The sequence below is a fragment of the Ursus arctos genome, unplaced genomic scaffold (assembly GCF_023065955.2).
Source record: "Ursus arctos isolate Adak ecotype North America unplaced genomic scaffold, UrsArc2.0 scaffold_28, whole genome shotgun sequence".
Classification (NCBI taxonomy): Eukaryota; Metazoa; Chordata; class Mammalia; order Carnivora; family Ursidae; genus Ursus; species Ursus arctos.
Window position 1 is genome coordinate 34,113,598 of NW_026622963.1, and position 14,478 is coordinate 34,128,075.

Consider the following 14,478-nt stretch of genomic DNA (forward strand, 5'->3'; position numbering starts at 1 on the left):
CGAGAAGAAAATGCCTGAGAACCTGGGGAAATGGACAAGCTAATAAGAAGCAATATAATTTACATCAAAGAACTTCAGAAAGTGGACCAGAGGCAGCAGAGGAAGGGATGGGTGGGGCTGAAAATACAAATATTGGTGGAAAAGTGTGTACAAGGAGCAGTTAGACCTCCGACTCTTCATTTGGGCTCAGGTCATGATCTCAGGGTCATGAGATCAAGCCCTGGGTTGGGCTACATGCTGCTGAGTGTTCAGCCTGCTTAAGATTCTTGCTCTCCCACTCCCCTTCCCCCACCCACTCACACTCTCTTGTGCTCTCCCTCTCTCTCTCTTAAATAAATATATAAGTAAATAAATTTTAAAAATCAGGATTCTATTATGACGGAACAGTGGTTTTCAAACGTTAGCATTGATCAGAATCACTGGAAAGCATATTAAGACCCAGATTCCTGAGCCCTACTTCAGAGTATATGATTCGTGAGGTCTTGAATGGGGCTAATGATTTGTGTGTCTGACAAGTTGCCAGGTGATGCCAATGCTGCCTGCTCTGGGACCTCACTCTGAGGACCATTGCATTAGATGAGGGGAGACAACTGGAAGACTCTGCTACACACCTTTCAAATGTTCTAGAAATTTTTCTAAAATCTCTTCAAATATTGCTTCTTTTCCATATTCTCTATTCTTTCCCTCTCAAAGTTCATTAAGATGCATATCAAACGTCCTCATTCTATTTTTCATTTCTTTTTATCTCCCTTTCAGAGTTTTCCACTCTATTTTTGTGCTACATTCTGAATGATTTCCTCAGATCCATCTTCCACTTTATTAGCTTCTCTCTTCAGCTCTGTCTAATTGGCCGTTTAACCCGCCCATTGAGTTTTATCTTCTTTAAGAACTATGTTTCCCCAGGGGCACCTGGGTGGCTCAGTCAGCTGAGTGGCTGCCTTTGGCTCAGGTCATGATCCCAGGGTCCTGGGATGGAGCCCCATGTCAGGCTCCCTGCTGAGCAGGGAACCTGCTTCTCCCTCTCCCTCTGCTTCTGCTTTCTCTCTTGCTCATTCTCTCTCAAATAAATAAATACAATCTTTAGAAAAGACTATGTTTTTCTAAATAATATTTTCAAATATAGCCTGATATTTATTCAGAGTCCCGTTCTTTTCTTACTTTTTCCCCCTTCTTTTATGCCTTAGGTTATACAATTTTATATTCTCTTTCAGCATGTAGTTCTATTAGCCCAAGTGTGGTGAGCTCTGATGCTATTTGTTGCATCTGCTGGCTCTCGCTCATGGTGGATTGTTTCCTAAAGTTTTTAACTATGCTTTCATCTTTAAGGGGGCTTGACTTTTTTTTTTTTTTTTTTTTTTTTGGTCCTGTGGGAATCCTGGGTAGTGGGAATATGACTTAAATGTAGTTATGCTTTGTTCCATGAGCTACAGGAAAATCAATTACTAGACATGGGGACTTCTATTACATGGATATTGTAAATGCAGACCCTAAACCCATGTAGGGCCACATTTTTGGTTTCTCAAGGGTTTTTATTCCCCCCAGAGCCCAGCCAGAGTTAGCCAAGCTTCTTTGTTAACTTTGCCAGTGGGTAGATTTCACTATTTGAGGCTGAAATTTTACCTTACAAGCTAATGCATTAATCTGTTACTGTTTCATGGATCCTGGCAGGAGGCAAGAGATTCCTGGGTCAGAGACACCAGCCCGCAAGCAGCAGGAGCATCGTTTTTGTGTCAATTCCCTTTACCTGCCGAGTCCCACTGGGGTGATGCAGAAGGGCCCTCAGGGAGGCCTACACATGCAGTGGGTTCTGTTACAGGAGAAGAATGAGCCTGTTTTTTGTTCCAGAAGAAGACATTACCTCATCTCTCAAGGCTGCTTGCTGCAAACGAACCCTGAGAAATGGCCCAGTAAGATTTGCACTTGCAGCATAACCAACCAGGATGTCCAAGAATGCTCAGATCCCATAGAGAATTGCTTCTCCCAACATACCTGAGGTCCTGGCTTGGGGTCCAGGTCTAACTCTCTGTCCTTAAAAACTGAAACTCCAACCATCACAGCCAAAAGGAGACTAAAGTGACATGATGGCTACATGTCATGTGGAATCCTGAGCAGAAAAAAGATAATAGGTAAAAACCGAGGAAATCTGAATAAAGTATGGAGTTTAGTTAATTAAAAAGAACCCAAAACTTGAAACTCCTAGATTATCGGAAAGATAACCACACGCTTACTATTTGATTTTCAGTCACTTGAGGATTTTCTTTTCTTGTGAGTTCAAGTATGCATTACAGTTTTTGTCGTGTCTTATCCAGTATTTCTAGGTGTTTTACTGTTTTCCATTACCTTTGTCGACAACTTTGTTGGAATCCAGGTGTTTGTTTAAAATTTATATTCCTGGATCCCATCCCCAGAGATTATGATTTTTGCAGACTATATTGTAGCCCAGGATTCTGCCTTTATAACAAATGATTCTGGGGGCGCCTGGGTGGCTCTGTCAGTTAAGTGTTTGCCTTTGGCTCAGGTTATGATCCCAGGTCCGGGATCAAGCCCCACATTGGGCTCCCTGCTCAGCAGGGAGTCTGCTTCTCCCTCTCCCTCTCCCCCTGCTCGTATGCTCTCTCTCTTGCCCAATCTCTCTCAAATAAATAAAATCTTTAAAAAAATAATGGAAACACATGGTGCGTCAAAGAATTAATACAGTCTGTAGTTTTCTTTTCTTTTCTTTTCTTTTAGATTTTATTTATTTATTTGTCAGAGACGGAGAGTGAGAGAGCACAAGCAGGGGGAGCTGCAGGCAGAGGGAGAGGGAGATGCAGGCTCCCCTCTGAGCAGGGAGCCCAATGCAGGGCTGGATGCAGGGCTCAATCCCGGGACACTTGGGTCATGACCTGAGTCGAAGGCAAACACCTAACAGACTGAGTCACCCAGGCTTCCCCAGTTCATAGTTTTCAAATTAAAAGTATTCAGTCTCTTAGCTTGGCAAATACTCCCTCCAATCTTCTGTTGCAGAGACCAGAGAGGCAGATGGCACTTCCTGGCCTCCCTCTTCCATGAGGTTGGCAACATGGCCAGCTTGGTTATTGAGACATAAGGGCAAGCTTTATGGAAAGCTTACAGGAAAACTTAAGGTCTTCAGAGACAAGGGACACCTTTCACTGCGGCTGGCCCCTTCCTTCTGGACACTGTGAACACAGAGGTGATGCCTGGACCTCAGAAGCCATCTTGCCACCATGGAAAGAGAAAGCATAAAAACAAATTCAGTATTCAGAAAGATAGACGACAACAACATTTCCACGGTTGAATGGCTAAACCAATAGTTTTCCTCTAGATTTATGTGACATAAATTTGTTTAAATCACTGAAGTCAGTTTCCATTTCTTGCAGCCAAAATCATTCCTGATGCACGTAAGGATCCTCGTTTCTTTAAAACATTTCAGACTTCTAGGGGCGCCTGGGTGGCGCAGCGGTTGGGCGTCTGCCTTCGGCTCAGGGCGTGATCCCGGCGTTCTGGGATCGAGCCCTACATCAGGCTCCTCCGCTATGAGCCTGCTTCTTCCTCTCCCACTCCCCCTGCTTGTGTTCCCTCTCTCGCTGGCTGTCTCTCTGTCGAATGAATAAATAAAATCTTAAAAAAAAATAAAATAAAATAAAACATTTCAGACTTCTAGAAAAGCTGCAATAATTTAAAGAGTTTAAAGAATTCTTGGGGTGCCTTGCTGTCTAGGTGAGTGGAGCGTGTGACTCTTGAACCCAGGGTGGTGAGTTCGAGCCCCATGTTGGGTGTAGAGATTAATTAAAAATAAAATCTTTAAAAAAGGGGGGGGGGCTCCTGGGTGGCTCAGTCGATTAAGCAACCGACTCTTGATTTCAGTTCAGGTCATGATCTCAGGGTGGTGATATCAAGCCCTGCGTTGGTCTCCACACTGGGCATGGAGCCTGCTTAAGATTCTCTCTCTCCCTCTGCCCCTCCCCTCCCCTCTCTCTACACCTCCCCCCGAATTTTTTTTAATTAAAAAAAAGAATTCTCATATACTCTTTACCCAGATTCCTCAAATATTTTACTTTGCTTGCTTTACCATTTCTTTATCTCTCTCTATTTTTTGTTAAGATTTATTTATTTTAGAGAGAGAGTGGAGGGGGAGCAGAGGGAGAGAGAGAAACTCAAGCAGACTCCCCACTGAGCATGGAGCCCAATGAGGAACCTGGTCTCACAACCCTGAGATCATGACCTGAGATGATGACCTAAGACGAAATCAAGAATCAGATGCTTAAACTGACTGAGCCACCCAGCCGCCTATATATATATATTCTTCTAAACCATTTGAAAGTAAGTTGATATAATGCCCCTCTACCCCTAGATACTTCACTGTTTATTTCATAAAAACAAGGATATTCTCTTATATGATCACAGTGTAATAACAAAATCGGGAAATTGACACTGATAGAGTACTGTTACCTAATTTACAGATGTTATTAAAAATCTTTACCAACTGTCCCAGCAATATTCTTTATGGCAAAAGAAAACCTGAGATCACTCACTATATTTAGGTGCCACGTTTCTTAGCATCCTTCAATCTGGAAAAACTTGTTCAATTTTTTTTTTTAAGTAGGCTTCAAGCCCAACATGGGGCTTGAACTCATGGCCCTGAGATCAAGACCTGAGCAGAGATCAAGAGCCGGTCACTTAAGCGACTGAGCCACCCAGGCGCCACTCAAGTTGTGTATGTCTTTCATGACTTTGTACATTTTTGAAGTGACAAGCCAGTTATTTTGTCGAATGTCCGTGAGCTAGGGTTCGCCTTGTATGTTCCCATGGTTTGTTTCAGGTGATACATTTTGGGCAGGGATAACACAGGAACAATGTATTCTTCTCAATTTATCACTCAGGAGGCAGACGATGTCTCGTTGTCCCATGACAGACGTTAAGTTCGGATCATTTGGTTAAGGGGAAGTCTGTCCGCTTTGTCCACTGTGAGGTTTCGTTTTTCCCTCTGTAATCAGTGAGACCCTTGAAGGGAGAGACTCCGAGACTATAGAAATATCTTGTTACTCAACAAGCGTGCATCCGCTGGCTTTAGCTCCAGGGATGATTCTTGCTCTTCCCCTATTGGCTCTATCAGAATGGGCTCACCAAGTCTTATTTTATCCAATAGGATTGGATCCATTACTGCTATTATTTTTGTACTTAAATGATCTGAGACTTGACTTTCAAGCTGGCTTCCATGTTCTTTTAACGTGTCCCCATCTGATTTTTCTTTCTTTCTTTTGATTTTCTTTTCTTCTGATTTTTTTTCTTTCTGTCTGTTTTATTTCTTCTGGACACAACAAGGTGATCGAGGCTCATCTCATATTTCTCGGCTCAGCCCCAGAATCAGCCATTTCTCCAAATAACCTGGTTTCTTTTCATGGAAAGGGGTGTTGGAGGACCGGTTTTCTTTATTTTTGCAAGCTACTTTTTCTCAGTTGGCTTTTTGGAAGAGGAGTTATCCTTTAATTCCTATCACACCCTCCTTTCTATTATGTGTCTGTTCAACCCCCATCTGCCGATTTTTCCTTTGCACTCCAGACCTCGATGTCTCTGTACCAACAGGAATTGGGAATGTGTTTCTCCAGAGACAAAGGCCACGGGCTATGACCAAGTACAATCTTTATCAAGTACACATGCCTACATTCTCATATCAAAATTATTTCCTAGACAATTTGGGGCAAAATAGAGAATACACATCTGCAGCTTAAGGCCAAACGTGTTTAACGAATAATTTCACCCAACCTGAAATGTAGAATAGAATCCAAAATTCTTTAGCAAATGTGAGGTACAAACGCACATCTTTGCTTTTTTGTTTCCTAAGTAATTAAATTCCTAAGTTATTAAAAGCTTAAGATGGGGTTTATTGTAGCTTCCTCTTTCTCCAGCATTTCAGAGTGTTTCATGGAACAGAGTCTCACAGGTGGCTGCAAAGTAAGGGGGTGGGATCGCACTGTCCAATACATTTGGGGGGAAAGCGCGGTAATCCGAAGTCAGGCAGGATTCCTGTGGGACTTCTCAAAGCTTTTTGATTTGCTGATGTCTCTTATGACTCGCGTGTGGAAAGATGGAACATGGCGCTTCCCGGACTTTCTTGACGGTAGAATACCTCCTGCAGAGCACTTCCCAGCCGTGTTCCACACGGTTCCACTGTTCCCAACAGCCGGTACATCGACTCCCTAAATATCCCCAGAATGCACCCATTTCTGTCCATCCTAATGATCTGTACCCACTTCAGGCTGGCAAGTCTCTCTCGCTCAGTGAGATCTTAATTGGGCCACTTGTGTATCAGGGTTCCAGCAGGACACAGATGGCACACTCAATCTGGTAATTTGAAGAAAAGGTAATAAAGAGGGCAGGGTTTAGGGACGATGCTCCCCTGGCACTAGTTACAGTAGGAGCCATTAGCACTGTGTGCCCCAGGGCCGTGGGGAGGGACTGCTTCCTGGTGCAGGGAGAGGGTCGGTGTTGGGCGATAGCCACCTGCCCGAGCTCCGGCCTTTGGTATGGAGAGGCAGGGGGTGCAGCAACCTGGAAGAAGAAATCTTAACCCTGCCTTCTCCCAGACCTCCAGTCTCCCTGTGATGCCTGCCATCGGCCAAACGCAACCAGAAGCTGGAGGGAGATAGTCCATGTGGCCAGTTGCCCTGGGCACGGAGGAAAGTGAGGGTGGAGAGTGGGTCTGGACGACTACACAGAAGAACCTTAGCACATGCTGTCCGAGTCTTCCCTCCTCATCCCCATTCTTCCTCTACGTGTCTACAGCCCGAATCTGAATATTTCTTGATCTTTTTCTTAAAATCCATCAATTACTCCCAATTATTCCTGGAATAAGATCAGAGGTTTAGTACTAGCTCATTAGAACTGATGGTCAGCATCTCTCTCAAAGTCTAAAGTCTAGCTTCAGGGACAAGTGGCATCAAGCTTGAAATCAGCAAAAGGGAAGTATTGACCCAACAGAATTGGCAAATGCTACTAATCAGGGCATTATTTTTTTCCCCTTTTGGAAAACTGTATATATTAAGATAAAAGTATTTTATTAAAAAAAAAAACTTTTGTTATGAACTCAAGATATGTTCTCTTAAAAGTAACTACTTCATTGGAGCACCTGGTTGGCGCAGTCGGTAGACCGTGCAGCTCTTGCTCTCAGAGTCGTGAGTTCAAGCCCCACATTGGGCAGAGAGATCACTCAAAAAAACAAGAAACAAACACAAACCAAAAAAATAGTAATCACTTCATTGAAAAAGCTTAGAAAGCATGACAACCTAAGAGTGATAAGCACTCCTCGCACCCAGACCGCAGTCCCTAATATTGGCTCCCACTAAAAGTAGCAAGGAAGGGTGCCTGGGTGGCTCAGTCGGTTACGTGCCTGCCTTTGGCTCAGGTCATGATCCTGGGGTCCTGAGATCGAGTCCCGTGTCGGGCTCCCTGCTCAGCGGGGAGTCTGCTTCTCCCTCTCCCTCTGTGCTCTCTCCCCTGCTCGTGCTCTGTCAAATACATAAATAAATAAATCTTTTTAAAAGAGAGAGAGAATTTATAGATGAAGATTTAAAAGAGCTGTCAACCAAATGTGATATGTGTACCTTGTTTGGCACCTGATTCAAACCTATGAACGATGGGAGCAATTACAAGAGACTGGAGAAACGCAAACATCGACTGCATATCTGGTATTTTTAAATTGTTGTTTAGGTATGATAATGGTTTGGGGATTTTTTTCATAAGTCCTTGTATGTGAAGAGTGGGATTTCCCACCCCGGTACCATTGACATTTCGGACTGTGCATTTTAAGATGTTAATCAGGATCCCTGGCATCTACCCACTAAATACCAGCAGCCCTCCCTTAGTTGGGAGAACAGAAAATATCTCCAAATATTGCCAAATGTCTCCTGGGAACACAATTGCTCCCTAATTAGAATCACTATGCTAGAGACAATTACTGAAGTATTCATGGTTGAAATGATACTACATCTGGGATTTGTCAAAATAACCTAGGGGGGCTTGGGGTGGGATTAGGGAGGAGAACAGTTAGACTATGTGTGGATAATCATTGAGGCCACATGGGAGTTCATTACACTATTCCTTCTATTTTTATGTTCATTTTCCCTAATAAAAAAGTTTAAAAATTATAGTGCTGAGGAGTATTAAAATATTTCCATTTTTCCCAACCATCTTTAGCATATTGGGTTAAATAAGTTGTCTCTAAGTCAAAAGATTTTGAGTTTAATTCAGTTATTTGCTAAGTCTTAGTGCAGCCCCTTGTCCACTTCCCAAGTCTGGAGAAAGTGGATGATGTCATGACTGAATAATAATTTCATGGTTTGTTTGTTTGGTTTTTTTTTTTTTTTTTGGCTTTTAACAAAATTGGAAGACCTAATCATGTTCTAATTATTATAAATCATTGAGATTCTTTGGATAAACTAAGGAGTCCCCCAAAATGGATGACATCATTATAACCAAACACCTTCCCTCACCATATGCTTATCTGACAGCAAAGGTTTGCAGAGCTTATGTTTATAGAAATGAACATTAGAAGAGAACTGGCCATGAGCCCTATCTCATTCTAACAAGTAGTAACATTTACCCGTAAGTTTCTTAAACCTTCATTTAAAAAATCTTCATTCATCTCATTAAGAAACGCATTTCAAAGATCTTAGTTATACAACTGTCCACATAATACAAGACTTTGATCAAATATGTACTACCAAGAACTCTACTGACACAAAGTATTTTTCTGGATTGCATCAACAGCCTTATGGTCAAAGGAAATAAAACACATTCTTATTTTTGTTAGATAATCATGACAGAATAAAAAGTAAAACTGATACTTTCAATACTACATTAGGATAAAATTCTGAGGGAAGTGGAATGGAAACGGGTGTAAAGAGGAAAAAGATGTAAGGGTTTGAACTGATAAAGAGCTGTTTGTGTCCCTTAAAAAAATGGATAGGGGACAAAAATAGACACAGATTAATGGAACAGAATAGAAAACCCAGAAATAAACCCACACTTATATGGTCAATTAACCTACAATAAAGGAGAAAAGAATATACAATGGAGAAAAGACAGCCTCTTCAATAAATGGTCTTGGGAAAACTGGACAGCCACACGCAAAAGAGTGAAACTGGACCACTTTCTTACACCATATACAAAAATAAACTCAAAACGGATTAAAGACCTGAATGTGAGACACAAAACCATAAAACTCATAAAAGAAAACATAGGCAGTCTTCTCTTTGACACTGGCCTTAGCAACATTTTTCTGGATCTATCTTCTTGGGAAAACAAAAACCAACCATTGAGACTGTACCAAAATAAAAGCTTTTGTAGAGGGAAGTAAACCATCAAGAAAATGACAAGGCAACCTCCTGAATGAGAGAAGATATTTGCAAATGATATACCTGATAAGGAGTTAATATCCAAAACACACTGAGAGCTTACACAACTCAACAGCAAAAAATTATCTGATTAAAAAATGAGCTGAGAGAAGCACCTGCGTGGCTCGGTCGGTTAAGCATCAGGTCATGATCTCAGAGTCCTAGGATTAAGCCCCATGTTGGGCTCCCTGCTCTGCCTCTGTCCCTCCGCTCTCTCTCTCAAATAAATAAAATCTTAAAAAATAAAAAATGAGCTGAGGACCTGCATAGTTTTCCAAAGAAGACATACAAATGGCTAAAAGACACTTGAAAAGATGCTCATCATCACTATCATCAGGGAAATGCAAATCAAAACAGTGAGATACCACCTTACATCCGTCAGAATGGCTAGAATCAAAAAGACAGGAAATAGCAAGTATTGGCGAAGATGTGGAGAAAGAGGAACCCTCGCACACTGGTGGTGGGAATGTGAGTTGGTGCAGCCATTGTGGAAAACAGTATGGAGCTTCCTTAAAAAATTAAAAATAGAGCTCCCCTACGATCCAGCAATTCCAGTACCGGGTATTGACCCAAACAAAACGAAAACGCTAATTTGAAAAGGCAGACACACCTGTGTTTAGAGCAGCATTATTTACAACAGCCAAGATACAGAAGCAGCCCGAATGTCCACCGATGGATGGATACAGATGTGGTATAAATACACACTGGAGTATTACTCAGCCACGAAAAAGAGATCTTGCCATTTGAGACAACACGGATGGACCTACAGAGGATTATGCTAAGAGAAGTCAGAGAAAGACATATACCATATGATTTCACTCACGTGGGACCTAAAAACAAAAACAAAAACAAAAAACCCAAAATAAATGAAGAAAAACAATCAAACTCCTACAGGGAACAAATTGACGGTTGTGGGTGGGTGAGTGAAATAAAGGGGATTAAGACGTACAAACTTCCAGTAAGTCATGGAGGTGGAAAGTACCACATACAGGGGCGCCTGGCCAGCTCCGTCAGAGGAGCCGCAACTCTTGATCTCGGGGTTGTCAGTTCGAGCCCCACGTTGGGCGTGAAGAGCACTTAAAAATAAAATCTTAAAAAAAAAAAAAAAAAAAGGAAAACACAGCACAGGCACTAGTAAGACCGTCATAACGCTTGGTGAGAGAGACTGCGCCTATATGGTGAGCACTGAGCGTACAGAAAAATGGACAGGGGGTTCTGCCGCATACCTTTGAAAGTGAAGGGATTTTTGTCTTGAACTTCGCAGTATGTGGGCAGTTGCACAATTCATTATTTTTTTTTTTTTTTTTTTAGATTTTATTTATTTATTTGACAGAGATAGAGACAGCCAGCGAGAGAGGGAACACAAGCAGGGGGAGTGAGAGAGGAAGAAGCAGGCTCATAGCGGAGGAGCCTGATGTGGGGCTCGATCCCATAGCACCAGGATCACGCCCTGAGCCGAAGGCAGACGCTTAACCGCTGTGCCACCCAGGCGCCCCGCACAATTCATTATTTAAAGCTTAAAATTTAGATGTCAAATTTAAAATCCGTGGAGGGGTACAGTTGCCCCAAATTCCCCATACATTTGCACAGGCATAAAGGCAGAAGGGGCGCAGCTGTGGGGCGTCAGGGGCACCCACTGTCTGCCCACATCACTGGGGACTCCTGCGTCCTTTCCTCCCATTTCCCCTGATCCTGATAAGCACCTCTCTACCTCCCTCGGTTTCTTTGCAGGACAACATAGAGCCCAAGTTGTCTCAGTGACAGAGCCGTGGAGAGCAGCTCCCGCACTTCAGGAGGAGAAAAGCAGGGCTTGGGGGACACGGTGCTGGGCCTGCTGCCCAGGGGCTCTGCTCCCACCACAGCACCCACCGCTCTTCCACTCACACAGACCGCCATCTCCCATTTTCCACTGCTGTTTACTTTAGAGGTATTCTGTTTTTCCTCTTATTTCCTAGTCCCTAATTTTCCAATAGAGTCTGGCCACAGTTTATAAACACAACAGGATGCTTATATACATGTTTGTATTTCTGAGTGAGGCTGTCCCCTGGGGCCTTACTTAAAAGGAAGCCACTTTCCCCCCCCCCTTTGCTGTTTACTTTTTCCATATGCAAACTCCCCTAGTCCCTTCTGGTGACTTGTGTGGCGCAGAGAAGCCCCACCCGAGGGACCTCCCAAGACCGCGGGCTCCGCACCTTGTGTGCTGCTGCTTCTAGAACAGAATCCCTTGCTGCAGCGGTTTTGAACTTCCCGCCATCAGCCAACCAGAGGCGGTGGTAGTACGTGTGCTCTCCCCACCCCCTATTTCTTTTTCCGGTGAGGCTACTTGAAGCAGATGACACTTAAAAAAGGCTAAACTCACTCCCGTGTTCAAACATCCCTTTGCGATAATTCGGTGAATTGCTGGCTGACTTGGGTTTGCCTCTTCGGAAAGACTCGAAAGGGGGTTGTTTTCTGTTGTGGTTTTCAATCATTCAATCTCGCTCTAGTCAACGCTGTTGAACAGGAACTGCTAACAATGAAACTGAGAAAAATAAACACAAACATGAACAAATGACCTTTTATTTCATACAGAGATACAAAGGCAATTGTGTGCAGCAATCTGATGGGCAGTCCAAACGGTTGGAAGTAACTTCAGGATAAATGTCACGATAGCCGGTGGAAGAGAAGGTCAGAGGCAGAGGCATGAGGCCGGGAACGCTACGGCTAATAAATCGGAGGAGGAAGAGCTATGTGGTTTCAACGCCGTGACGTGCGCCCGTCTGGGCATTCTCCATGCTATTTTAACCATAATTCTGCAGTTACCACCAAACTCTTGAAGTGCATTTCGTGCTATTTTGCATTAGGACTTGTATCAAGGAGACTACAACCCTCACAAACAACGGAAACACCGTATTTTATTAAAGGAGTTGTAAACTTTGCTCATGGTCTGTCGTGGATGTGGTCTTGGGGGTCTGACAGCAGCGGGGATCGGTCCCCTGTTAAGGTAGAGGGGTTGACACTTTGGTTGGTCCCAGTTCTTGGGGTGCTGCTACTTGGAATAGCATCTGTTTTTGATCTGAGGAAAATATTCACTAAAACACCAGGTCAGGCTGGCGGTGCGCCACACCTCACCTCTTCCCCTTTGCAGCGTGTGAGCTCAGACAACTCACGTTTGCATGGCGGTGGCGCTGAGTAAATGGTCTCTCGTGAAGAACACCTCTCCAGTGCTCACATTTGTAACAGGGACACATCACAGGATTTGTTATTAACGAAACAGTTTATTGGCTTTCAATATACATCAGTAAATCTTTAAATGTAAGTTTATTTTGTTAAACTTTATGTTCTATGATAAAAGAATACTGAACCCAAACATCAGAGAAAATGGAGGCTCAGTAGCATGATTTCCAACATATTTTCCTGGATAAAGAGTTTTTTTTTTTTTTTTAAGTATATGACTTTTTATGTAGTAACAAAAGCTTCCTAAATTCAGTGTTTAGAACTGAATTGTTTCTGACTAAACCCAGAAAATGGGAGCTCATAAAATAAAGGCACAGCGTGGGCAGCAAGAGAAGAGAGAGAAGTGGGGAAAAGAGCTCTTAATACCAAGTTAACGTTGGTTGGTTGGTTTTGTTTGTTTTGTTTCAGTCTATTTAAGGCAGGATTATCTCCCTGTAACCCCGTAGATAAACCCTAGTGTTTCAGCTATGTAAGAAAGTTCTAAGAGTTCAGATATACAGATAAGCCAATTTTTAAAAACCCTTTTCTTACAGTATTCTAAAGGCTTTTAAAGCATTATATAAATCTTCAAAATTCCTATCACCCACATTTCAAGAAGTAAATCTACACTTTAATAAGGCACTCTTGAGATATAAAACAGTTTTGAAGACAATTACACTCTACGCTAGGGCTGGCCCGTCCCTCTGCCACAGGACAGAGTGGACTGGACTCCTCCCGGAACGGAGCCCCCCTCTGTACATGAGCACGAACAAGCAGGCACCGCAGGCGAACACACCTAGACAGCCGGGGGTTATCAGTGGGGCTCTCCTGCCCGCTGAGCAGAGACCTACACCAACAGCACTGTTCACATTTAATGGTGACATTTAAAAGCCGTGTCTCCCCTATGCTAGAAATGTTTCCTCTGAACACAGAACAGTGACTTCTGTTAGTTCCTGTGCATAAGGAAAACAGAGTGGAAGAGAACCAAAGAGCCCATGGATCCTTCCCTTTGACCGATGGGATGGAAATATAAAGGAACTTCACCTTTAAATGACAACCTAGTAACTGGAGATGACCCGACATGTGAGTTGTGTGCTCCCATGTGTGTCTGTCAGTAGTGCTGATAGCGCCCGCGTCCAAATAACAAGAGTTCAAGTCCCACCATCCCTGCTGCTAATTCACACAAACACCAAAGTTTACAATAGCGTAATGCAGCCTCTAAGACCGTAACAGTGGAGCGATTTTCGTGGAGCTGCCACTCCTTCCTACGTGGAAGAAAATGAAGGAACAAGAGGGTCAGACTGCACCCGAAATACAATTTCAGTAGGAAGAAAGGGTAACAGAAGTCCCATCAGACGGGCGGGGTTAAAAGTGTGGCATCGGGAGTGTATCAAGTTGAGGCTTTGTTGTGGGCGGGGTCTTGCTTCCCATGAGGAAAGAAGGACCCGAGAAAGGGAACCGTGAGGAGCTTCCTTCCTTCATCCTTCTGGGCTGGCGGCAACGGATCAATTACTTCCCGTAGAACTTTTTGTTGAGGAGGAAGATCAGAAGGTTGACATTTACTTTAGCTCTATTAAATAATTTCATGACCGCAACGCCTTCGTACTGTAGCTGCAGCAGGTCCTGTTCAAGAAAACATTTGGACAGTCACACAAGTCTGTGCGATAAGACAAGACACGAGGTGGGGAGGGACCCAGAAGGGATGAGGAATGACAGCCGTGAAGTGGAGTGAGAAAGGAGCGTCGTCCCCTGCACAACCATTTGGAGTTAAGAAGTCATGTGGTTCATACCGAAATACACAAAACATGGAAAGAAAAGCTGCATGTTCATTCATCACACATACTTCCTGTCTCAGAAGTGACAGTAACGTGTCTCCAGTTCATCTAAG

General features: G+C 43.3%; 1 protein-coding gene across 1 annotated transcript in view; it reads right to left on the reverse strand.

Moving 5' to 3' along the window:
* Positions 1-12,632: 12,632 nt before the first annotated feature.
* IQGAP1 (IQ motif containing GTPase activating protein 1) overlaps positions 12,633-14,478 on the reverse strand; it is a 100,904-nt gene continuing 99,058 nt past the window's right edge. Inside the window, exon 38 of the mRNA XM_026510510.4 lies at positions 12,633-14,213. Coding sequence (XP_026366295.1) covers positions 14,100-14,213 — 114 coding nt within the window. The 3' untranslated portion in view covers positions 12,633-14,099. The remainder of the gene's footprint in view (positions 14,214-14,478) is intronic.